Source organism: Microtus oregoni, unplaced genomic scaffold, assembly GCF_018167655.1.
Source record: "Microtus oregoni isolate MIOR12 unplaced genomic scaffold, Mior012 000055F_ref0000237, whole genome shotgun sequence".
Lineage (NCBI taxonomy): Eukaryota > Metazoa > Chordata > Mammalia > Rodentia > Cricetidae > Microtus > Microtus oregoni.
In genome coordinates, this window is record NW_024543831.1 from 11716862 (window position 1) to 11743577 (window position 26716).

Consider the following 26716-nt stretch of genomic DNA (forward strand, 5'->3'; position numbering starts at 1 on the left):
TCTTGATACTAGGTCAGTCTGTTCTTGAACTTAAAATCCTCCTGCCCCGGCTCTCCACTTTTGAGTGCAGGTATTACAGGTGACATGGATCATTTTGCTGAGTTATGATCAATCCTGCTCCAGTATAGCACGGACTGAGGGGGTGGAACAATTAAATCTGCAAGGGTGGAGTTTGCTGTTGTTTTGACAGAGTCCCAGGTATTCCAGGTCTGTGGCAGTAGATGACTCTGAACTTGTTTTTAAAGAGTTATATTATTTGCATGTTTGTGTGCGCACGTTTACGCACTTGTGTGCAGTGGCCTGTGCCTTAGTCCTAGGATTACAGGTGTGTGCCACCATGCCTGTTTCATGTGGTGCTAGGATCCAGTTAACACTCTACCAACAGAACCGCATCCCCAGATCCTTGTTTACATAACAGTACTTTTGAATCTTAAGTTCTTGTTCTTTTTGCTAATAGCAGGTCTGTGTTTTGTTTTGTTTTTGTTTTCTTTAAAATAGGAGCAAGAGCTGTAGGAGCCTGGGGAGTAAAGATCTCTTTTATTTTTTTTTTCTGTACCTTTTGCTTTTGTGTTTTGTCTTAGAACACATCCAAGAAGGTATTCTTTGCCATAAGCCTGCATCAACATTCTTTACTATCTGCTCTCAGCAGAAATTTCAGTCACTTTCCAACCCCCTCCCCCACTTTTTTTTTTTTTTAAGAAAAAGTCTCACTCTATAGCTCAGGCTAGACTGGAACTTGGGGCAATCTTCCTTCCTCAGCTGCCCAAGCATAACCCTGGCAACCTCCATTTCTAAAAACTTAAAGATTTCATTTTGTATTTTTTTTATTTTCTAAAAAAGAAAAAAGTTAAAAGTTGTTATTAGTGAAGAGAAAAAACAACCCTGAGTTTGCACTCGTCCTGCTAGCTGGGCAGAACACACAGCTACGTGTTTTTGATTGCACAATGGCCCTCTTTGATTTCACACATCCAGGGCTGGCAACCGGCTGCTCTTATCTTATCCATGGTCAGATGCAGCAGTGGCTTTAAAAGTGATCCTCAGAATGGCAGCACTTGTGTTTATCCTGCTTTTTATTTCCCTAATATTCAACACTATGTATTGTGGAAACATCAACAATCAAACAGGCTTTGACAATGGAACTAAACTATACCCTGGCTGAACATGGCAGACCTCTGGGCTTAGCTACTATGGTCACACTAGATTTCCAAAGTCTGAGAGAGCTTCCAGCTTCACCCTTACTAAACCAAACCAAACCAAAGTCTCTTTGTCCCCCACCCCAAGAAGCAACTTGATTACCAACAGAAAGGGAACTAAGTGAAATCAGGTGGTTCCCGGAGCAGTGAACCAGAAAGAGCACAGCGTCGTGGTGACATTGTTTCCATAGCATTCCTGCCCCAAATGCTTCATCTCTCAGGTGAGTCCAGCCCAAGCCTTGAGGAAACATGACCAAGAATGACTAGGAATGTGGCCCAACACAAAACCATAAAGTAATATGAGTTTTATTATGAGTAATAGCTGCTTGGGGGGTGGCTATTTTTCTTCAGGGGTATAGCCAGAGGTACGTAGCCCTTGATCCTGTACATAAGCCCACCCTTGTGGATATGCAAGTGACTCTAATTAAACTCACTGAATTATTGAAGGGAGGAGGGAGGTGTGTTGGGAATGTTCAGAGGAAGTTGGGGTATTAGAGAGGCATACATTTATAACACATGTATAGTTGTTAAAACCTGTATGTTAATACACACGGCTCAAAGTCACTTTTAACACCTCGTACGTAGCACACCTTTATGTTCCTGGGGTTGGCATTGAAACTGCTTCAAATCTTATTATAAGCAGTAATCTAGTGCTTTTCCTACATACATCTTCATATAGGCAGAGTCATGAGTGACATTGCTGACACATACTTAGTAGATGTCATTCTAGTGGCCTAAGTGGCTGTGCCAGTTCATATTTTTTTTGCCATAAAAACCTTTAAATTGTAAAGAAATAAAGCATGATTTTTTTTGTCGTTAATTTGATTGCACCAACATTCATGAACTTTGTAATCACAACGCTGTGACACAATGTCAAAAGGCTGGACTCCCTAACAAACCTTAGCATGAAGAAACAACTGGGCAAGCTCCAACTAACGAACATTTTGCAAAAGAACTGGCTAGCGTGCTTTGAAAAATACCAACAGCTCCAAGGAAAATAAACAGCTAAGAAACTGTTCTAAGTTATAGACTAGATAGGATTGGATTTTGAGGTGAAAAAAGTTTATAGAAAAAAAGGATTAGTTGGGCATGGTGCCAAATATCTGTAATCCCAGTCCGTGGGAGGTTGAGGCAGGAAAACTGCCATGGGTTTGAGGCTAGTCTGGGCTATGTGGTGAGCACCAGATCAGCTTGTGTTACACAGCAAGACTGTATCTCAAAACAAATAAACAAACAAAAGAAAAATAAAGACAATTGAAACAAATGGGAAAATTTGAGTATTGGTTGTAAACTGTGTCAATGTTTGATTAGAGAATTTAATAAGGCTTGATTATTCAAATTCATAAAATGTAAATGTGCATAGTACTGTATCAATGCCAAGTTTCTTGAATTTAGTTGTCAAAGTGTGATTGTATAAGAAAGAGACTGTCCTGGGGGCCTGGAGAGATAGCTCAGCTCTCTCTGCTCTTATAGAAGACCTCAATTCAATCTCCAGGAACAAAATAAAAAATTCTTAAAAGCCCAACTAAGTAATAAAAACCATGGGATTTGAGAGATGGGTTGGCAGTTAAGAGCACTTGCTGCTTACAGCTGTGTATAACTAATTCTAGATGATCTGACACTATCTTCTGGCCTCCTTGGGTGGTTACACAGACGACATACATAGATGTCATAACGTAACATGTAGAACACATAAATAAATCTTAAAAAAAACAACCTGATCGAGTCTTGAAGAATTAGTAAGGGTTAGCCTGACAACGCACGGATGCGTTCCAAGAGAAAAAGAAACTGAGATAGTCTAGAGGTACGAGGCAATTCAGCCAGAAGTTTAGCATGTCAGGGTATAAACTATAGGTATGGGACACCAGATCGTGAGCATCTAAGTTAAATATGAGCTCTTGCTCCCATCTGAATGGAGTTCAAACCTTAAGTCAGTTTCTTGGTATCTGAGATCAGTTAGCATGCTCTTTTGAGTTTGTTTCAGTGTCATGGACATGGTTAGAATAGTCATGCCCCAGAGACTTTTTTCAGGAGATTGTCATAGTTGTCTAGACCAAGGTGGTAACAAGGGAAATAATTAGAAAGCAAACAGATCAAGTGGACGTCTATCGGTCATGGTGGAAGAGCGGGTAGTCAAGACCAATGTGCTGGTGTGAGCTCTGGCAGTGCCATTCACTGGAACCGGCAGCACAAGAGGGCTTGAGGCTTATGGTGATTGTTTTGGAGAGGTTTTTGCACACGAGGTACTTGTGGTAACAAGTATTAGGGTATTTTCCAAGCTTGGGAAATGAGTTTGTTACAGGTAGGCTAGGAAGCATCAACATATGAACGAATAACTGTAGCCAATGGAGAGGCGAAGTGAGCCAGAGAAAATGAGATCTGGTGCAAAACATGAGCTAGAATTCGCGTCAGTACCTTTGAGGCTGGGCAGAGAAAGGCTCTGGCAGAGACCACCGAGATGAAGCTGGCTCAGAGGCAGGAAGTAGAGAATAGTTGGGAGTTATGTCTCAACAAAAGAAAAAGAGCAGTTAAAGCAAGGTGTGGGAAATGTATTAGCAAGTAGTTATCCCTAACTTTTTCACACAGAGAGTCAGCTAACTAAGGCACAAAGCAGCAGACAGGAAAATGTAAGGACTCTCCCTGGCTGGGGCAAAGGGACTTAAGACACCATCATGATTAACTAACTGCTACTAGGAAGAGAAAAGTTGAAGTTATAGGCGAGTAAGGCAATTTTAATTCATTGGCCGTCTTCTCTTGAGAATCCGGAAGTGGGCGCCCCAGACATCACGGCTTAACACAAGGCTTTACCATGGTGGGGGTAGGGAGCAGAGCTAATTCTCCTTAAGCTGTTCTTCCGGTCTTGACCCTTTCCTCCAAAAGACACCCTGAAGACGTCGCTGGACCTCAAAACCTCACAGGACACTTCCGGTTACAATAAAGTAACGGACCCTGTAGCGCCCCGGAGCCAAACCTATATACCTCCCGAGTCTCCGCCCCCAGCGCCCACTCCCGCTTGGGAGAACTGCGGAGACTGCGCAGGAACCCGCCTACTGGCTGGCTCCGCCCTTCTCTTTCTTTGTTGTGTCCCCCCCCCACCGGGTCCTAAGATATCGCGAGAGTTAGCCGGCAGGTCCCGCGAGCTCCGACCCTGGGCCAGCTCTGCGGCTCTCGCGGTGTTTGCGCGAGACTGCTTCCTTCCTCCTTCCCCTGCCAGTCCGCCTGCCTTCCTTCCTAGCTTCCCGGCCTGGCCTCCCCCCTCCTTCCCCTGCCGGCCCCCTCCCGGCAGGGATAATATGGTCTCCGGCGATGGACTCCCCAAGTGCAGGTCAGTTCCCGGCTGCCGCCTTAGCGCTGGCGGCTGGAGGCGTGCGCTGCCGTCCGCCGTGGCCCTCGCTCTGCTTTGCTTACGGTCCTCTGGGGGTCTCCCCGGCGCTCGGGCTTGGTTGTTCCCCCTTCAGGGCCGAGGCCGCCAAAGCCAGGCCTCCCCGCTCGCGTCCCGCTGTTCAGCGGGGCGGTCATTCCGCCCCTGGTCGGGAGCCGCTGCTTGATATCGGCAGCCTCCAGGCCCCCGGGAATAACTCTTGGTATCGGGACAAGCCCACATTTTCCTCTACCCGCCCCCCTTTTGTGAACGTTGAGGTGGGAAAGACCTGGGACCCCTCCTTTGGGTTTCACGCCGCTGGTTGTTCATTGCACTCAGCAGCTTGGAGTCCCTCCCTATTTCTTGGCTTCTGGAAGTGGAGTGAGGGGCTTGCCGTCGAGGCTGAACGCTAGTCAACCGGTTCCCAGATTATTGCAGCGCCGAGTCTCCTCCCCCATCCACCTCCCTCCGCAAAAGAAAAACACTATCCGTTCCGAGTGAACTATACTTATCTTTTCTCCTTTTGGAGGAAGATAGTGGCTGTGTTTAGGGGTCCCGCCCATCCACGTAATGAGTCTGCACAATGAAATCTTTTCAACCCCAAGGTTGCTTCACCCTTCCCCACAACCCTGAGTGTAGGGGGCATATTGAATTAGTGCGTAACCATAAGGGTATGGCTCTTAGGAGAATGTAATGTACCAATTTATCTAAATATTTTGATGGTCTTTATTTTTTTTTTAAAAAAATCTTTATAGTGTTCTAACTATTGTTGGATTGTTAACTGTCTTTGAACTCTTTTAAAAACCTAACAGTAGTTTTCTCAAAACATTCTCTCTCTACTTAAGCAATTTTCAGGGCATGTTTTCCAAATGCTTGGTTTAATGGTTTAATCTTTTAAACCATCCTTATTGTCTCCTGGACTTTTAACATTTTTAAGAGTGAAAAGCCACTGAGTGAGCTTGGTGGCTCCTGCCTGTAGTCCCAGCACTCACGAGACAGAGAAAGGATGTGTGCCTCTGGTTGGAGGCACTCATGGATTGCCAATGAGCTTAAGTCCAACCTGGGCTATAGTGGCATATCGTGTCTCAATGAACAAAATTCTCTTACCAGTTTTCTACTTGACAAGAGCCATGATTTAGAATTAAGCTATCCCAGTATGGTGGAGACTAGCCTGTGTCTATAATGTGGACTGCTCTGCTCCTCCAACACTGCAGCCACACTTAAAGCCACTTGCACCTCGTAGCTGCCTTGTTGGACAATGCAAATATAACATTTCCATTTTCCAGAACAAAATTTTGGGGAGTTTTCTCTTTGAATAAGAATAAGAGCCGGGCCGTGGTGGCACATGCCCTTAATCCCAGCACTCGGGAGGCAGAGGCAGGAGGATCTCTGGGAGTTCGAGGCCAGCCTGGTCTACAAGAGCTAGTTCCAGGACAGGAACCAAAAGCTACGGAGAAACCCTGTCTCGAAAAAAAACAAAAAACAAAAACAAAAAAAGAATAAGAAATACCTCGTAACTGTATTTGGTGAAAAGTTTGCTCTTTTTTTCCTCTCTCTTCTTCCAGGATACACTTTTGAGTACCTTCTTGAAACATTGGATGACAGTTCACATAAGAAGTTCTTCAATGTACCTAAACTTGGAGGCACCAAATATGGTAATGTTGCCTTACATTTTCTTGGGCTTCAGTTTCTGGTAATTATAATTATATGTAAATAATAATACAGTTATAATTATGCACATTGGTCAAGCAGAGCTGAAGACATTTTAAATTTATTTCCACCATGTGGTAACAGGTACACCTACCCATATCTTATTTACAAAACTTCCCTTGGGACATCTGGTTGAGGAAAATGGAAACCCATACATTAATTTCCCCTTTAAAGAGTTTAGTTAATTAAATGGACTCTCCCACCACCACCCCCAAGAAGCTAATTTATTTTAAAAGAAAGCATAGCAATATTCTATAGTGACTTAAAGTATACATTAACTTTTTCAAGTGGCCAGTGCTTCAAGTTATTCTTTTTTTTTATTTGTATGGTTTTTGTTTATTTGTTTGTTTGTTTGCTTCTGAGACAGGATTTCGCTGTAGAACTTGACTGTTTTGGAACTCACTTTGTAGACTAGTTTGACCTAGAACTCAGAGATCCACCTGCCTCTCCCTCCCAAGTGCTGAGTGTGAAGGCGTGTGCCACCAGTGCCCAGAGCCTCTGATTATTCTTTACACCATCTTTGAATAGGATCATCAAGTGAGTCCACTGGTTTAAATTGTTCTTCACTACACAGTGTGGTTCTCTGACACTTTGATAAACATTTGCACCTTCCTAACTGAGGTCAGACCTTTCATCGGGTTTTCAGAAGAAAGTTAACCTGTTGGCATTGGATGGGTGGAGTCTTGACTTTGAGTTGTGTTGTGTTTTGAGACAGGGTCTTTTAAGTGCCTAAGGTTGGCCTTGAACTCTCTTGTCATTCCTGTCCGGCCCCCCAAGTGTTAGAATTAAAGGAATGCTCCACCAAGCCCAGCTCTTGACTTAGTTGAAAGTTGAGTAACTTTTCGGCCAGACCAAAGACCTGTTAAGGAAGCATGGCTGCTGATGAACTTTCTGTTAAAGCTTTATGAAAAATATGTGACCAGCCTTACAGTTTGGAGATTTTCTTTAATCCTTTTATTTCTCTTTTATAAGCAATGTAGATTTTTATGAATTTAAGTATTCTACATTGTCACGTAGAGTGTGTCTGGGTTCATTGTGAGACAATGTGGATAATTTTTAATGTCTTAGAAGATCCCCATCTTAGAATTAGATTGTGCTTCAAAAATAACTAACCCCCATAATGAAAGCAGTAGCCTTGATACCTTCTATTACAGTAATTCGTAGATAAGAGAGGTTAGTTTATTTCTTGTACTACTTGTCTTTCATTTATTCTATCCCTTAATGATTTTGTGTTGGCTTTAGAAAATTATTTACCAGAAAAGGAAGAGGGGTCTTCGGCTTTGGGGCAGTGACTCAGTGGTAAAGTGCTCGCCACATAAGCCTGAGGACTTGAGTTCAGATCTCCAGAACCCACATGCGAAGCTCAGCACAGTCATATGTATCTGTAGTTCCAGCTCGGGGGGGCAGACGGGCAGACCCTTGGGACTCACTCGCCCAGCCAGTCTAGCCAACATGGCAAGCTCTCTAGGTGAGAGACCCTATCTCTCTCAGAAAATAAGGTGGAAAGCAATAGTGAACTACACCTGACATTGATCTCTGTTGTACATACATGCACAGACAGGCATATATCACACATACATATACACACATGCACAATAGGTTTTCTTTATAAACTCTTTTCTCCAAAATACGTGATTCTCTCTGTCTGGTTACTTTTCTATTACTGTGGCAAGATACCATGACCAAGGCAACTTAACAGGAAAACAGTTTCTTTGGGGCTTACCATTCCGGAGGTTTAGTCTTCATAAACCATCATGGCAGGGAACATGGCAGCTGGTAGGCAGGCAGGCACAGTGTTTGCACAGTAGCTGAAAAGCTCGTATCTTGAGACACAACTACAACTCAGAAAGAGCTCTGGAACTGGTTCTGGTCTCTTGAAACCTGGACGCCTACCGCCAGTGACACCACCTCCAACAAAGCCACAGTGCCCGGTTCTTCCCCAACAGTCCCACTGACTGGGGACCGAGTACTAAAGTATATGAGCCTATGGGGGCCATTCTCAGTTAAGCCACCACACTGGCCTCAAAGGATTTTTGCTTTTGATGTGTTTTGGTTTTGAGATAGAATCTTATGTAGCCCAGTATATTCTGGAACTCACTATCTAGCCCAGGCTGGCCTCAAAATTCTGATTCTCCTGCCTCCATCTCCCAAATACTGAGATTGCAGGTATGTGGCACCACACATGATTTAGGCAGTGCTGGGGGTCAAGCCTGGGGCCTCTTCCACGCCAAGCAAGGACTTTACCATCCAAATTACATCTTCCTTTCTATAAAAGTGTTTTGAACCCAATTTGAACAATTTATAAAAGCCATATATATAAGGGTAGTATTTTGTACTTGAGAATAAATAATCTCTCAGGATAATTTTTAGAAATGTGCCTACTTGAAGATGACCTAGAAACGTAATCAGTAGAGAATCAAAAGCTATTGTAATGAAAGGGGATGAATAATAATATAAAAGTTAATTTATCTGATAGAAGATAAGCTGTCATGGACATCTATATGTACTACTTTCTCATAATTACCAGAGTTATATTTATTATAACTGTAATAAATAAAATACCTTTAAAAACAGTTTAAGATTTCTTGGTAAGGAAAAAGATAGAACTGTTGAGAATAAATGAGTAGGCCAGCCTATACCATCTGCTTCACTAACCTAATGTTCTTTTGGTTTTTGGTTTTTCAACATTGGCTTTCTTTGTAGCTTTGGAGCCTGTCCTGGAACTAGCTCTTGTAGACCAGGCTGACCCCGAACTCACTGAGATCCTCAGCCTCCCAAGTGCTGGAATTAAAAGTGTGCACCAGGGGCTGGAGAGATGGCTCAGAGGTTAAGAGCATTGCCTGCTCTTCCAAAGGTCCTGAGTTCAATTCCCAGCAACCACATGGTGGCTCACAACCATCTGTAATGGCATATAGACAGAATATTGTATACATAATAAATAAATATTTTTTTAAAAAAAAAGTGTGCACCACTCCTAATGCCCTTTCTTAGTCTTTAGACAGGGTGTAATGCAAATTTATTTATTTTTAATGTCATTTATCTTTATAAAAATTATTTTAAAATTTATTTATTTTTGGAGACAGGGTCTCTCTATAGTCATAGCTGTCCTGTAACTCACTGTGTAGACCACAGTAGCCTTAATCACAGAGATGAGCTGGTCTCTGGCCATTTTACCTTTTGCTTTTCAAATTTTTATTCAGGGTATGGAAGTGGACACTCATGAGATCTTGACAATATTTTGACCTGATTACTTTCATGGAAAACTGTGTTTTTAAACTTCTGAGTTGCCTATTGGGTACTTTTTTAGTATGCTCAGCAGAAACTTGAGGGAGCTTGGTGACTCTCTTCTCTGAATTAAGAATATACATATTCCCAAGGTAGAACAGTCTCTTTTGCTTGTAGTAGAGACTGCATTCTGAAGCAGCTGAATTGCCATTGGACAAAGGGCATGTGGAGGGAGGTCAACCTTAGAATTAAGTGAGCAGCTTTAGAGAAGCGTGAATGAAGTAACTGGCTAGGATCCCAGAGATCCGCCTGCCTTTGCCTCCCGAGTGCTGGGATTAAAAGCATGCGCCACCGCCGCCCGGCTGGCTTTTCTCTTTGTGGTTATTCTAGCCCCTCTTCCCTTGCAGATGGAACTCAGGGCCTTAATACATGCGAGGCAAATGTGATACCACTGGTCTACATCCCTGGCTTCTAACATAGACACACACACTTTTTAAAAAAAAAATATTTATTTATTTATTATGGATACAATATTCTGTTTGCATATATGCCTGCAGGGTAGAAGAGGACACCAGACCTCATTACAGATGGTTGTGAGCCACCATGTGGTTGCTGGGAACCGAACTCGGGTCCTTCGGAAGAGCACGCAATGCACTTAACCTCTGAGGCATCTCTCTAGCCCCGACACACACACTTTTAATTCAAGCTGTTGATACATTAGGTTGAAAGTGTGCTGTTCCTCGACCTCCATCACACACTTGTACTTTTATGTTCTTAGTATATGCTGTCCCAGTCTCTATCATGGTCTATGAATGACAAAGACTTTTATAGAAAATACAATACAGTTTCCAGACACAGAAAGATAGCGGAGGAAAAATATAGTCTTAACAAAACCAGGCAGAGGCTATTTGCCATTTGAAGACTGATCTCTCTCTTTTTTCTGTCTACCTGAGTCTTCTGTCTGTCTAACTCACTGTACTTATGAGTAAGTCCCCACCATGACCACTCAACCATCTTTGTGTTTTGTGAATGGCTTGCCATCCAGTTAAGGTGATATCTCTGAGTGACTTTCACCTATTGCTTTAGCTGGGCTTGTTGGTTTTCCTTTGCTGATCCCAGTAATCCTGTTGGATGGGTAAACATGTATTCTCTAATCTTGTATCTTCCCTGAACTCTGGAAAGTGCTGTAGGTTGGGTAAGCAGTGACCAGCTTACTTACAAACTATACACAGTACATATGTTTCTAAAGATCACATAATGGGACTCTGTAGTTTCCAGGTACAGTTACACATTTAACCTGGAACATTGTGTTCTAGAGTTTGACTTTAGCTTTGTTTTTCATCTTTTGTTCCTGATTAGTCTCTGATTAAAAGAAAGTGAGTGACACTTGCTGGCTCAGCCAAAGTAGAATTTATTGTGATGGTATACAACTTTCAGACCAGTTAAATCTGGCTGACTGTCAAGAAAATAGGCAGTGGGCCAGTACTGATGGCATTCTTTGTTTTTCTCCCAGGGACTTGATTTTTCTGTCCCTTCTACTCAGATCATTTGAAGACAGGTCTTCTGGGTGTGCTTACTTCATACATATCCCTAAATCCCAAATAAGAAATCTCAGTCCTTAGCTTAGTTTTTTGTTGTTTTTCCTTCCTAGGATGGATCTCACTCAGCCCAGGATGGCCCTGTACTCTTGATTTAGCTGAAGATGACTTTAAACTCCTCCTGATCCTCCTGCCTCCTCTTCTGAGTGCTAGGATTGTAGGCATGCTGTTTATATGGTGCTGGAGATCAAGCCCAATATTTATGCATGCCAGGCAAGCATTCCATCAACTACAGCTGAACCACATCCTCAACCCTGTATTGCCTAGTCTTATAGCAGCCAGTTAGCCTTGTCTTGGAAGCCTGGGTTTCTTTCATCAACTTCCTCTCATATATGATAGCGGTCTTTCAGAACTTGACCTAAAGTTACTGCTCACAAGGATATTTATGGTTCCTGAGTTTATTTCAAAGGAGTGCTGACAAAATGTTGAAGCACCAGTTCCATGTGGAGAAGGCCATACTGAAATTGGCAACTGCTATTGTTGTTTTAATAAGTTGTGTAATACATTTGGAAGGTATTAGTCACTGTTCTACTGTTAAGAGACACCATGACCAAGGCAGCTCTAAAAGAAAGCATTTAATTGTGGGCTTGCTTACAGTTTCAGGGGTTTAGTCCATTATCATCATGGTGGGGAACATGGTGGCATACAGGCAGACATGTTGCTGGAGAAGTAGCTGTGAATTCTGTATCTTGCACCATAGGTAGGCAGGCAGGCACTGGCATGGGCTTTTGAAATCTTAAATCCACCCTCAGTGATTTCCTTCAATAAGGCCAAACCTCCTAATCCTTGGATTCTTTCAAATAGTACCTCTCCCTAGTGACTAAGCCTTCAAATCTATGAACCTATGGAGGCCATTCTTATTCAAACCACCACAATCTGCATAACTCATTGCAACATTAATATTTCAAAGATGAATAAATATAATGTCCAGACAGTGTAACGCTAGACAGTTAATAGTTAAGTTTATTTTGTTGTTGTTTTGAGATAGGGTCTCCCTGTGTAGTTCTGTCTGTCCTGAGACTCACGGTGTGGACAAGGCTAGCCTTGAACTCACAGAGATCTGCCTGCTTCTGTGTCCCAAGTGCTGGGACTAAAGGCATTTGTCGGGGCTGGAGAGATGGCTCAGAGGTTAAGAGCACTGACTGCTCTTCCAGAGGTCCTGAGTTCAATTCCCAGCAACCATATGGTGGCTCACAACCATCTGTAATGATATCTGGTGCCCTCTTCTGGCCTGTAGGTGTACATGCAGGCAGAACGCTGTATACATAATTAATAAATAAATCTTTAAAAAAAAAAATAAAGGCATTTGTCATTATTCCTGGCACTTATTTGAGAAATGTCTGCTAACTGCCCACATTTGAGTAGCCGTGGTTTATGAGTTGTTCAAGTGAAAACTTGAAAAAAATCATTTTACTTGAAACTCTTAATAGTATCACAAATGTTTTTCTCCAGGCAATTAGGCAATTATTGTACTTTTTCTAAAGTGTTTTTTGTTTGTTTGGTTTTAGTTTTTTGAGACAGGGTTTCTCTAGCTTTGGAGCCCATCCTGGAACTTGCTCTTGTAGACCAGGTTGGCCTCGAACTCACAGAGATCCTCCTGCCTCTGCCTCCCAGTGCTGGAATTAAAGGCGTGGGCCACCACCACCCAGCTTAAAGTTTATTTTTTAATTAGCTTACAAGTAGCAAGTTTCCTTAGAGCTTTTTCATCCATCGCAGCCATTGTACTTTGATGTTAAGCAGAAAGGCTGTGTATGTACTTCATCACACAGAATTAGAAAAGATTTTAGCAGCTAAATGTTAAGAAATCAACACTCTGCTTCAGTGACATTCTTAAATGAAATTGGTTTTTGTGTGATTAAACCATATAAATACTAGTACAGTTTGGTGCCACTGCCTTGATTCATCAAGCACTCAGTTTTGGCTTTTGTTCTGTTGCTGTTTTGAGATGGGGGTCTCACTGTAGGCCAGAGGAGCTTTGATCTCAAGGAAATCGTATTTCAGTTTCTTGAGTGCTGGGATGGTAGGCATGAACTGTTAAAAGCCTGGCCTCACTGTTGGGTTTTTGTTTGTTTTTGCTTTTTCAAGACAGGGTTTCTCTGTAGCTTTGTAGTCTGTCCTGGAAACTAGCTCTTGTAGACCAGGCTGGCGTCCTCCTGCCTCTGCCTCCCAAGTGCTAGGGTTAAAGGGGTGTGCCACCACTACCGGCCTTCACTATTGGTTTTAAACCATCATTGAAGGGCATGCAAAATATCTGTGTGTTAAGGAACTGCTGCTGAGCCTAATGATCTGAATTTGATCCCTGGGTCTCAGGTGATAGAGAGAACCAGCTCCAGCAAGTTGTCCTCTGTTCTCCACGATCATAATGTGACACATAACCCTCCCACCACCACAATAAGAAAAACAAAACACTGGAAAGGTCAAAATGTTAACAAGGAAAAGAGAAAACAATGTCTCAATTGACCTCCTTGGTTGTTTGGAAGGATTTCAGAATCTCAGGAGCCCTGGGACCACATTTTGAAAATACTAGTGTGGATCAGGCTTGAAGGTTGACAATTTGTAGTGGGAGTTTGGACTGTGAGTGATGATAGACAAAACAGAACATTGTTTCAAAGCCAGGTGTGGCGGTGCACACCTTTAATCCCAGTACTTAGGAGACAGAGGCAGATGGATCTCTGTGAGTTTGAGGTCAGTGGTCTACTGATTGAGTTCCTATACAGCCAGGGCTGTTACACAGAAAAAACACTGTCTTGAAAAACCAAAAAGAAAGGACAGTGCTTCTTTTTAAAAACTCCTTGTACTGGGCATTGAACCTAAGACCTTGAGCATGCTAGGCAAGCACTCATTTGAACTCTTATCTTCAACCCTTCCTTCATTTTTCATTTTGAGATAAAGTTTCAATAAGTTGACCACGATGGCCTTGAACTTTACTCTAGTTCACAGCAGCCTTTAAACTTCTGATCTTGCCTGTGCCCAAGCCCAGCTGTGATGCTTGTGCTGACATAGATGTCTGAATGGATGATAGTGACAGGAAGTAAAACCAGAGGTGGCAGTAAGGAGCCAGGGCAGAGTGAAAATCACTTGAGTGGGAACTTACCGGGAGGCAACTAGGTATGTAGTTTTGGAGTTTAGAAGACCAATCTGATCTGCAGAAAACGTTTTAGGATTATTGGTGATGTAGACTGGGTTAGATCTGGAGTGAGTGAGGGTGGGTAGATAGGCATGATTGAAGCTACAGTAGCAACTCGAGCTTCTAGGGAGAGCACTAACGTGTGAGAAGTAAGCCTACATTTGAAGAAGTTGACAATATCTGTGTTGGTTTCTTAACAGGCATGTTGAATAGGGCTGCGTAATACCTGTAATAGAAGCTGGCTATGTGAAACTGAGAACTAATGGAACCTGAATCTTTAAAATGGGCAATAAACATTGTCTACTCTTTGCTCTAAAGTAGTGGTTCTCAACCCTTTAATACATCATGTTCTGGTAACCCCAACCATAAAATTATTTTCATTACTTTTAATAACTAATTTTACTACTGTTATGAATCATAATGTAAGTATTTTTAGAGATAGAGGTTTGTCAAAGGGGTCTCAACCTACAGGTTGAAAACAAACAAAGGGAATTTAGTGCCTTTTGGCACATCATTTGGAAGGCATGGAAAACTGTCTTTAAATGGCATGCTGGGGAGAAAATTGCAGAGAGCTGTTGTGTGAGTCTATAGAAAAAGTTTGAAAGGAGAAATTGTTAACTTTGTTAACTTGCTGAGAGGCTATTAGAATTCTTAACTAGGCATGGTGGGTGTGATGCCAGAGACAAAATGAGTATTAGGGAAGATATGGAAAATAGAAGCCTCATTCATTGCTGGTGGGAATATAAAAGGATACCACCACTTCGGAAGATAGTTGGGCTGTGGATGTAGCTCAGTGGGAGCATGTTTGCTTAGCATCTACAAGTCCCAGGTTTCAACCCTTCTTAATAGCACCAGTGAATGAATGAACTAGTGGCTAAGCATAAACTTATCATATGACCTAGCTATTGTATATACAGAGTGTCCTTTTTTTAAAGATTTATGTGTATTTATGTTTTATTATTTTATATATATGGATAGTTTGCCTGCATGTATGTCTGTGCTCCATGTGTGTGCCTGATGCTTGTGAAGGCCAGAGGACGGTGTTGGGTCTCCTGGAGTTAGAGTCACAGATGATTGTGAGCCACCGTCTGTGGGTACTAGGAATTGAACTCGGTTCCTGTAGAAGCCAGTATTCTTAACTGCCAAACCTCTGTACATAGTGTTCTTATGTATGTGCACAAGAAAAATAGGAACCCTTGTTCATATGAGCTAAAAATTGTACCACCCTAAATCCTACAGTTGGTAAACTGAAGCACAAGGGTGAGTAATGGAGTACCACTTAATAAAAGAAAATTAACTGTGGATACATAATGTAATAGGGATGAACTAAAAAAATACTAAATTGCTCATTTGGAAAGGGTAAAATATAAGATGCAAAATATGTCTCAATTTAATTGATTTTGTTTAAAAAAGCAGTTCTTGAATAAGGGAAGTAATACAGACTAACTGAAAATGCAGAAAAGCTAAGTATTGTGTGGCTATTCTTGGGGAAAATTGAAAAAAAAAAATGCTTCTTTTCTCCAGACAACAGACCAGAAAGATTACTTCAGTCATGTTTGGTGAACCAGGGGGTTATTTGAGTTACTTACAGGAATATGGGATATTCATAACAGCTGATAGAGTCTCTGCTCTCCCTGCGATTGTTTACTGCTAAGAGGAAAGGCCTTGTGACCCTTCCTGGGTCTTCTCAGCCTCCCTCCTCTTTACAGGAGAGAATGTCTCAATATGAAGAATGCAGCTACATAACACTCCCATCTCTTCCTCCTCTTCCATTTCTTCTGTGCCTTCTGTAAAACTATTCCCTGAGCCTTGACTAGAAATGGGAAATGTACATGTCTCGTTTTCTCCCCTTTATAGCTTAGCACTGGGCCACTATGCTATAGGAATAGTCACTTACTCTCGGGAGTTTGACTCTAGAGTCTCTACAGTAACTACCACCCACTACAAAACATAAAAGACTCCCTCTACAACAGACAGCAGTAGTAAGTGCAGGAGTAAATACAGATGTCTAGAAGGCATTTGACAGGCACATAACATCTGTTTAACAAAACAGTAGCAGCAGCCTCCCACCAGGGCATATGGCCTCCAGAGCTACAGGTCTTTGCCCTGGCTTACAAACCAAACACAGGCTGGATAAGTGGAGGGGATGGGAGGAGGGGAGAGAGTGGGAACTCGGATTGGTGTATATAATGAAAAAAGTAGAGATAAAATTAAAAAAAAAAAAACACAGGCCCTCTCCTGGAGTGGGCTTTAAATCGGAAATCGGTGACAGCCAGTGCCACTGTTCACTAGTGACATGTTGGTTGTACAGGGCTCAGGGTTTATACTCAAGCAGGTACATCAGTGACAGTTGCCACAGGAGCCTGCATAATGTCAGAGACAGGGAAGGAACATTTGTTTCAGTTCCATCTTTATTTCTTCATCTTGTTCAGTTAAAGCAGCAACAAGAACTTACCATCTATTTCTGGCATGTAACAAAAGCAGCAGTAATAGTTTTTATGACTTGGGCCTCTCTGACCAGCAACATATAGGAAGGTAACCTGCCTGTGGCTTATTTTTAAATAATTATGGCTTATAGACATTCATTTTTCCACCCACATAGTTTCTTCAAACTCTGTCTCTGCTGATTTTACTGTCTTTCCTGATGCTTTTTCAAAACTGTAAGATACTTGGGGATTAGTATTGTGTAAAACTTCTTTATTTTTCTTTTTTCTTCAGAGACTGTAGACAGGGTCTCTAAAGGTCTACCAATATCTTAGATCTTTCCAAGAAATTGGCAATTTGCTTCTAGATTCAGCATCTAAAGAGACACTAACATAAGCAAATTCCAGTATCCTGTGTAATATTATCCATTATTTAAAGAAAGAAGGAAGAAAGAAAGAAAGAATACCCATTATTTCTGTCCATTGTTTCCTCAAAAAAGCAATCTTGGGTTCAGCATGATGGATGAGAAGCACCTCATTTATCTTTCTGTAATCCAGAGAACCATCCTAATTTCTCACCTTGGATGTTGTCATTGGGCGTCTGTATCTCCCCATGCCTCATGAACTGGATGATGTTGGCTTTTCTGTTCATCCTGCCCAGGGAAAGGGAGAGCAGAACTTACTCTTGTCTGCTGCATTTTCTGCTATAGTTGGACTCTTGATCAGTCTCCACTCCTTAATATGCTGTACCACCAGCTTAAATAATTTAAGTATGCTCCTAAGATGAACTGAGTCTTTTCACACGTACCCTAACTCCTTGATAAATTGTTGCTCAGGTTTTAAAGTTGTCCAGAGGCTCACAAGTACTGTTTGACTTCTTGTCAGTTTTTCGCCTAGGAATACCAGCTTTTCTTATGCCACTTACTTGCCATCTGTAAGAGGGCATGCCAACACTTCATCTTATCCTCCATTTTTTTTCACATTTTCCTGTCAAATCTTGCTAATGTGGAGAATAGTATCGTCTTTTTTTCTACTTAAAATTCTTCTACAAGCATATCTTCCATAAGCTACTTAAGAAAGGAAGATACTTGGGAAATAAAATGGATTTATTCATTGTTCACCAGTTTATAAATTTGAGGAACAAAAAGAATTCTGACTTGAAAATTTGAAGCATTACTACATAGTTTTCCAGTTTCTCCTGTGCCAGCTCGGAAGCCCCCGGCAGTCTAATTGCCAGTGTGTTTTGGGTGGTTGGTCTACTTAGCCCATGACCAGATACACGTCATACTGTTCAAAATTATGTTGGTTCGGCTCCTTCTGTTGGCTCTTGTGAATTATAAACATTGCAATTCTTTTAAAATGATGTATTTATCCATGTATTATTTTGTGTGTGGTGCTGGTTTGAATGAGAAATGTCTCACATAGATAGTTTCAGTTACTTGAACGCTTGGTTCCCAGTTTTATCACTGTTGAGGGAGGTGGCTCAGTCTGGCTGGAGTCATTGGAGTATGTCACTGGTCAGACTTTGAGAGTATGTAGCCTCACCCTCCTTCCAGTTCACTCTGTCTGCTTGGTGCCTGCACTTGAAGATGTTATAGGTATTCTAGTTTTATTCTATTGCTATAACAAATGCCATGCCTGAAAGTGACTTAAGGGAGGAAAGGATTTATTTCATCCTAGGCTTCCAGGTCACAGCCCATTTTTGAGGAAAGACAGGGTGGGAACCCAAGCAGGAGCTTGAAGCACAAACCATGGAGGAAAGCTGTTTTCTGGCTTGCACTCTGGCTTACTTCCTTCTCCAAACCAAGACCGCCTTGCCTGGACTTTGTACTGCCCACAGTGGTCTAGGCCCTCCGACATTAGTTGATAATCCAGACACAACCCCCAGGCTATTTTGATCTAGGGAGTTTCTCGATTAATTACTCCAGACTATGTCAAGTTTACATTTAAAACTAATTGGGACAATAGGGGTGTCTTCATTCTTTAGTATGAAATACTCAAGTAATTAGTTGATACTCTGTCTTTTTCTATATTTATACTGAGGATTTTGCTGTTGTAATTTCTGCAATGTGTAGATATGACTGTTCTCTTGGTTATAGTAATATTTTTGTCTGTAATCAGATATTCTGCCTTATTCAATACGGGTCATGTTGGAAGCTGCTGTACGAAATTGTGATGGCTTTTTAATGAAAAAGGAAGATGTTATGAACATTTTGGACTGGAAGACCAAACAAAGCAATGTTGAAGTGCCCTTTTTCCCTGCCCGTGTTGTTCTTCAAGATTTTACGTGAGTGACAGCCTCATTTTTATATTACTTTGTATTGTAAGTGCATTTGCCTCTAACTTGATGGCCTCATTTCCACATGTAGAATACTCAGTATGGGCTGATTTGTTTAAAATTCTTAAGTTATATCATTCATTCCTCCATATATGCAGCCTTCCATCTCAAAATCAAGTACCGTTTCTTTACAGCACCCTGCAAGACTGGCCCTTCCTGTTCTATTTATGGGATATTTATGGAAGTGTGAATCTTGAACTAAACGTTTGAGTGGTATCTTCAGTATGAAAAATATTGAAGTCATTTGGTACATGTTTGTTTTACATATATATGCAGATGGGTGAATATAAAATGGTAAAAAGGCTATTATGGATAGCTTTGAGATAATGCAAGGGCTGTGGAGGAAGGGCCTAGAGGAGAGAATTGCACAGCCAATTATGGTGTTCACTTAGACCTCCACAAGTCATCTCTTCTGATGTTGGCAGTTCTACTCCTAAAGTTCTCAGATACTATTGGTATTGATTCTCATTAAACTAGGGGGTACATCTAACTTTAAATCAGAAGTACATTATCAAAAATAGACACACAGCTAAAAAGAGATGGTTTTAAAAATGGAAGCAAGTGAGTATTAAGCATTTAGACCTGTAATTTGATTGTTCTTTATTTTTCAGTGGAATACCAGCGATGGTGGATTTTGCTGCTATGAGGGAGGCAGTAAAAAGTCTTGGAGGTGATCCTAAGAAAGTCCACCCTGCCTGTCCAACAGATCTCACCGTTGACCATTCTTTACAGATCGATTTCAGTAAATGGTACTGCAATACATACATGTGTGGAAAGTCACCCTAGTTAACTGGGAGTGGGTAGTGTGGAGGTAGAGGAGTAATGGCTCTGGCACAGAGTAAAGCCTGTTGTGCTCAGAACTGACTTGTACATTAAAGAAAAAACAATGGGACTTGAATAAGTGTAATTTTCTGTACTTATTCTGAGTTTAAAGCTGTTTTCATATTTGTGTATTGCTGTTACCATCTTTGATGGAAATGTTTATGCTTATAACCCGCTTTTGGAATGGGTATCTGAATATCTGAATTAAGTTTCTCTCTCTTTGTTTTTGTTTTTGAGTCAGGATCTTGCTTTTTAGCTCTGATGGGCCTTGAGCCCTATTTATAAACCAGGCATCCTCAAACTCCTACCTCTTCCTCTCCCAGGCGGTAGAATACCAGGCATGCACCACCACAGCCAGCTTCAGTTCCTTTTTGGTTTTAGTTTACTTACCTTTTAGAGAAAATCTAAGGATTTTCCTTTAACTGGTGATTGAAAATGCTGTCTTCCTTCCATTGAAGTAAGTTTCGTGTATTTCTAACGTAGTTGGCCAAGGGAAGGCTAGAGAAGCTTTCTTGTCTCTGCCAGTAGTAGTCTTTTACATTTCTTAGAGTAGTGGAATAATACTGAAATTTACTCTAACTCATGAAAGAAATCAATACCCTGTATTAAAACTGTATGTTCTTTAAGACCTTATGTCAAAAAAGTATATTGTATTTGCTCAGAGTTTCTCATATTGGTATAGAACATTAAAAATGAGTGTCGGGTGTGGCTTTAATCACAGCACTGGTGTGGCAGAGATAGGTGTGGATCTCTTGAGTTCAAGGTCAACCTGGTGTAGTGGGGAGTTCCAGGCCAGCTACAACTACATGGGGAGATTCTGTCTTAAAGAACTCTCTTCTCTAGCATGTCAAATTAGAAGAAATTTACATCCGCTCTTGGGGAGGTGTGTGATTATATGAGGTGTTTGGGATTATGTTTTTACCTTCATGAACATAAACTACTTGGTTTGGGGTTGTGGAGAGAGTTGAGACAGTATCTTACTGTGCAGCCACAGTGAGCCTTGAATTCCTGTCAGTCCCCTTGCCTCAGATGGCAAGTGTACCACTGTCCTACCTTATTTTTCCTCTTTTATAACCTGAAATACTTTTCTAACATTAAGCCTGTCTTAGGGTTTCTATTGCTGTGAAAAGATACCATGACCATGGCATGGAAACTTTTATAAGTAAAACATTTAATTGTGGTGGCTTGCTTACCACCAGAGGTTCAGTCCATCATCATCATGATGGGGAGCATTAGCGGCTGATGGTGCTGGAGTAGTAGCTGAGAGTCCTACATCTTGTAAGCACTGGGAAGTTGACTGAGACACTGGATGTTGTCTTGTGGAGGAAGCCTCAAAGCCCACCCCACAGTGACACACTTGCTTCAACAAGACCATACCCATTCAACAATGCTACATCTCCTAATAGTGCCCCCCCCCCCATGAGATTATGGGGAACAGTTACATTCAAACTACTACTCAGCATTTGGACCTCATTTACTCGCTGATGTGAAATTTTTTTTAAAGCTCAAGTTTCTTTCACTTGTATGTACATTATTATTTTGTTTCCTTTTTGAAATAATAGTGCAATACAGAATGCACCAAATCCTGGAGGTGGTGACCTACAGAAAGCGGGAAAGCTCTCTCCACTTAAAGTGCAGCCTAAGAAGCTTCCGTGCCGAGGCCAGACTACCTGCCGAGGATCGTGTGATTCTGGAGAACTAAGCCGAAACTCAGGAACATTTTCTTCACAAATTGAGAATACGCCCATCCTGTGTCCTTTTCATTTGCAGCCAGTGCCTGAGTATGACATTGTTTCTGTTAATATTTTCGCTACCAGGTTATTTTTCAGTTAATACCATACTTCTCATGTCTGATTCCTGTTGCATTGCTTTCACAACTTACCTTCTCATTTGCTTTCTAGAGCCAGGCTGGCCCGGAGCTCTAGGCATTCTTTCTGCCCCAGCCTTCCAGGTGTTGTCATTAAAAATGTGTGCCACCATTTTTACCTGCTATAAAGTTGCAAATTTTTTTTGTTGCTCTTTACTAGTCAGTTACTAACTTTTTTTAAAAAAAATTAGTAAACAGGGCTGGAGAGATAATGGTTTCATAGCTAAGAACACTTGTTGCTCTTGCAGAAAACTGGAATTTGATTCCCAGAAGCTACAGTGGTTAACATCCATTTGTAATGTCAATTCCAGGGCATCAGATACCTCTTCTGACCTCTGTGGTCACCTCATACATATCGTACACAGATATATAGTCACCCACATACACATAAAAGTAAAATAAAAACAAATATAATAAACAAAAATACTTTTGGCTTAAGAAGTATTAAAACATTTAAAGTTTTAAGTAGCTAGAAAAAGTATTCACACATATACATGGTAAATGCCAAAGTGATGCAGTAATTTTGTCTGTCTTTGAACTGAATCTGATTTGAATCTTCAACTTCAGTCTAGTTCTAAAATCTTGGTTTAGTATTATTTATAAAACTTTAGGTTATAGTGATATCCTACATCCTTTCTAAGGATTAGCTGTATTCTAATTCCTTTGCTGTATGGTTTCAATTATTTTGTGTAATAACTCCTTAATACTCATTTCCCGCCATGGCTAGGTGTGTTGACTTTTATATACAAAGTAGCATTCTGACAATGCTTACTGATTCAAAATGACTGATACAACAAAATCTTTATTTTATTTTGTATGTAACGTTTATACCTGTGTAAGTTTAAATGCTCCACAAACATGCAGGAGCCCTCGGAAGCCAAAAGAGGGCATCCAAATTCCTAGAATTGTAGTTACAGGTGATTGTGAGATACAGTGTAGGTGCTGGGAACTGAACCTGGGTCCTCTGCAAGAGCTGTCTTAATTACGGAGCCATCCATCCTCACAAATTCCTGGTTTTTTTAAAAGTTGTTTCTATATAACTGCAGAATAAAGTGTTTAATGTGGTATTTTTATTTCTAAGGATGCACCTCGGTTCCCATCTATCTGTTTTAACTGGCACAGAAGCCAAGGGGGTAAGAATGTGCACACTTTTCTCTGACCACGCTCACGGCCCTGTTCCTTCTAGCACAGCTTAGTTTCCTTTATCGTGGTCTGACTGGCTTCCCACAGCAGTCTGAGCGCTGATGTGGAAGCTGCCTGTTGTACTCAGTAAGATAATAATTCCATAGCTATCTTGTGTGCTGGGTCAGGCAGAAAGGACTTCCTTGTTGAGAGAGAAATAATTCTGGAAAAAAAGGAACTGAAAATACTTATGGGCATTTTTTAAATGTGTGAGAATGAAAACTTAGACATAAGGCAAATGAGTTTTTACTAGTACATGTATTTAATACCAGCTTTTCATCCTTTTAGACCTGAGACAGTGTTAAAAAATCAAGAAATAGAATTCGGCAGAAATCGAGAGAGGCTTCAGTTTTTTAAGGTATAAATGATTTGAGGAATTTTTGATTAACATTTATAAAATACTAAACCTGTACAGTTTTTAATATTTAAACTTGTATTTAATAAAAGCTTTATAATCATGGAACTTTCTTTTACCATATTATTTTGGAAACCCTTATATTTGGCATAAAAAATAATGAAAATAATGGCCATATTTTAAGTGAGCCATCCACAGTCTTGTTCTTTGGCTTTCCTTGAGTCTTAGAGCACAGTACCTGGCCTAGAATTTGATACATAGTTGAGAATGGCCTTGAACTGATTTCTCCTGCCTCCATCTTCCAAGTGCTGGGATTATAGGTAAACACCACCGTGCCCAGCTTAATTTGGTTTTAATGATCTTCAAAATGCATAGGCTCGATATTTGTGTATTTTTAGTATTATAAATTTGGAGCAGACCATATTGAACATTATAGTGTCAGTATTTGTTTGTATCTTGATTGTGAATACAAAGTTACACAATGTACTAACACTTGTGTCTCTTAAATCCAAACAAATTGTAGTGGAGCTCAGGAGCTTTTAAGAATGTCGCTGTCATCCCTCCTGGAACTGGAATGGCTCATCAAGTGAACTTAGAATATTTATCAAGAGTAGTTTTTGAAGAAAAGGACCTACTCTTCCCAGACAGTGTAGTTGGCACAGACTCTCATATAACCATGGTGAATGGATTGGGAATTCTTGGGTGGGGTAAGTAAATACCTCAGTATAATTTGGTTTATTTTTAAGAAGGAATACCAAGAATATTATCAGAGGGCAGAGAGCCTCTTTGAGACAGTTTCTCATAATAGCAACAAAGGAACAGACTTAAGATTTTTTGAATTATAGTAAAGATGATTTTTGAAAAAGAAGGATTATATACTGCCAGCCCAGCACCCCTGTCAGGCATTCCCGCACTGGGTAATGGTGAGGTCTGTAGCAGTGCTGGTGGTGGCTGTGGTGTCACATCCCCTGCCGCCTGTATAGACCCAAAATCCATCAAGTCATTTTGTTCAGTCCTTCATGACCTCTCATGTCTCACAGCCTTGCCCACCATCCCTATTTACAACTGTTTCAAGATTAAGCACAGTTGCTTCTTGAAATCCCTAATCCTTGTAGAATCTCATCAATCAAAAAGTACCCCAGACTGTACTTTTTTTTTTAATGGAGTATTAGAGTATTATAACTTGGGTTTTTTCTTAGTTTCAGTTCGTGATACTAAGGCACAAGCTGGGTTGTATTCTTATCCAGGTGTTTTGTTGGTCATTGAACAGTTCATAACATTCTCAGAAAATGCTTTTTAAATTTAATATTAGGATAAAAATACCAGTTTTTTCAATTAAGTAAGTGGAGTCATCCTTTATAAAGGGTTCAGGTCCAAAGTCCACAGTGATAGTAATGTGGCAGCTCCTTGTAAGATGCCGTGTGAGTCACACTCGTGAGATGTGGGAGATTTGAAAATGGAAGATGGCTAATCTGAATTGTCGTTAAATGTCCTTTGCTGATGTACTTGTCCTTCTTAACAGGAGTTGGAGGCATTGAAACAGAAGCAGTTATGCTTGGCCTGCCAGTTACTCTTACTTTACCAGAGGTGGTTGGATGTGAGCTAACTGGCTCGTCCAACACTTTTGTTACATCCATAGATATTGTCCTTGGCATTACAAAGGTAAGCTCAAATATTAGTTGTTATGTAAGTGGAGCAGCCCCACGAGAGCCCAGATTTGAATTTATGCTTCCATCCTTAGTTCTCACATCACTAGCTATATCATAAAGTTACCATAGTAATTACATTAAATGTAACATAATATATGCTTGGAAGTACATAAAAGGTCATTATGTACTTGCTACCTGTCAACACATTTATTAAATAACTGTATTATAAGCTTATGGGTGAGTTACTGTTGTAATTATTTTAACTGAGCAGAAAATACATACAGCCTCATCATTTATCAAAGGAGCACAGGGCTCAATACTAAGTAGTAGATCAAGGCTTCAGACCCAGGAGTCCTTGCCCTTGACAGTTATGCATTATTGCCTCAATAAATAACTTGTTGACCACTTGGGTTTTTAAAATGTTACGTTAAGCCAGGTGGTGGTGGCACAGGCATTTAATCCCAGCACATGGGAGGTAGCTCTTTGTGAATTGGAGGCTAACCTGTTCAATATATCAAGTTCCAGGACATACCAAACAACAACAAAATGTAATACTTGGCATTTTAATTAAGAAGTCAGGTGTGGTGCACATGCCTATAATCCCAGCATTCAAGAGGCTAAGACAAGAGGATCATAAAATAAGAGGCCAGACTCCAAAAAGTAATTTTTGTGTGTGCATGTGTATGTATATATCCGTGTTCATGCTTTTGCAAGTGCAAGAGGCATCACCCATAGTTGTTCTTTTGGTGCCTTTGTTTTGAGACAGAATCTCTCATTGGCCTGGGCTGGGATCTCTCTAAGTAGGCTGTGCTGGCTAGGGATCCACCTTTCCAGCACTGGGGTCACAGCATATGCTGCCATGCTTGACTTGTTGAAGTCGGGTTCTGGGTATCAAGTTGAGGCCCTTGTGCTTACAAAGCCAACAGTTTTACCACTTTACCAACTGTGCCATTTCTCCAGTGTCTATCCCCAATTTTAAAAAGTATTTTTATTATATTACATATTTGTGTATGAGTGTGGGTACATATGGGTGCCGTGACTTACATGTGGAAGTCAGAAGACAACTTTCAGAAGTTGGCTTTCTTCTATGTGGGTCTGAGGAACCAAACTCAGCTCATCAGCCTTGGTGGGAAGTACCTTAACACCCTGAGCTGTCTGACCCTCCTCCCTATTTTTTTACCCCCCTCCCCCCCAAAAAAAGCTTAAGACAAAAATTATTAAGCAATGCTTTGGAACAGTCTGTGATAGAAATGTGATAGTCAGACTTCTCCATTGTCTGTTTTCGCATACTTTGAAGTAGTACTGGCTATATATGTTTAGTATGCTGAATATTAAGTTGTGATATTGCAGTCTAGTTTTTCTACTTTTCACTAACCAAGTTTCATTTGAAAAATAGTTGCACTTGAGACATGTGTCTCTCATCATTGCAGTGTGGGCTGCTCTCCTCAGCAGTGTTGTCTGAGTTATTGATGAGACAGCTTTGGAGCTGCTCCTCAAGGTGAAAGAGCAGTGCCACCTTCTCAGTAGTGATAGTGATTCTTGTTGTCTGTTCTTAATTGACAGTATTACTGCTTGTGTGATTTGACAGCTTATTGTGAGAGAATTCTTATCTATTTGTATTTATTGTATATATTATTTCTCTGTTGAGGTTCTTCTCTTTTTATGGTCTTTATAGAATTAACCATCTCATTTCCCAAGTACATATTTAAAGATGATAACATTTAACCTAATTTATTTTTCTTTTCTTTTTCAAAGATTTTATTTTTTATATTAATCTTGCATATCTGAGTCCATGTATGCATTTGTGTACATGAATGCTGTGTCCATACTGGCCAAGAAAGGGTGTCAGGGCCTCTGGGGTTGTAG

General features: G+C 40.8%; 1 protein-coding gene across 1 annotated transcript in view; it reads left to right on the plus strand.

Moving 5' to 3' along the window:
* Positions 1-4379: 4379 nt before the first annotated feature.
* Ireb2 (iron responsive element binding protein 2) overlaps positions 4380-26716 on the plus strand; it is a 42643-nt gene continuing 20306 nt past the window's right edge. The window contains exons 1-8 of the mRNA XM_041638462.1: positions 4380-4518; positions 6120-6209; positions 18759-18924; positions 19587-19724; positions 21360-21578; positions 23135-23204; positions 23725-23908; positions 24724-24863. Of these exons, the coding sequence (XP_041494396.1) occupies positions 4500-4518; positions 6120-6209; positions 18759-18924; positions 19587-19724; positions 21360-21578; positions 23135-23204; positions 23725-23908; positions 24724-24863 (1026 nt within the window). The 5' untranslated portion in view covers positions 4380-4499. The remainder of the gene's footprint in view (positions 4519-6119; positions 6210-18758; positions 18925-19586; positions 19725-21359; positions 21579-23134; positions 23205-23724; positions 23909-24723; positions 24864-26716) is intronic.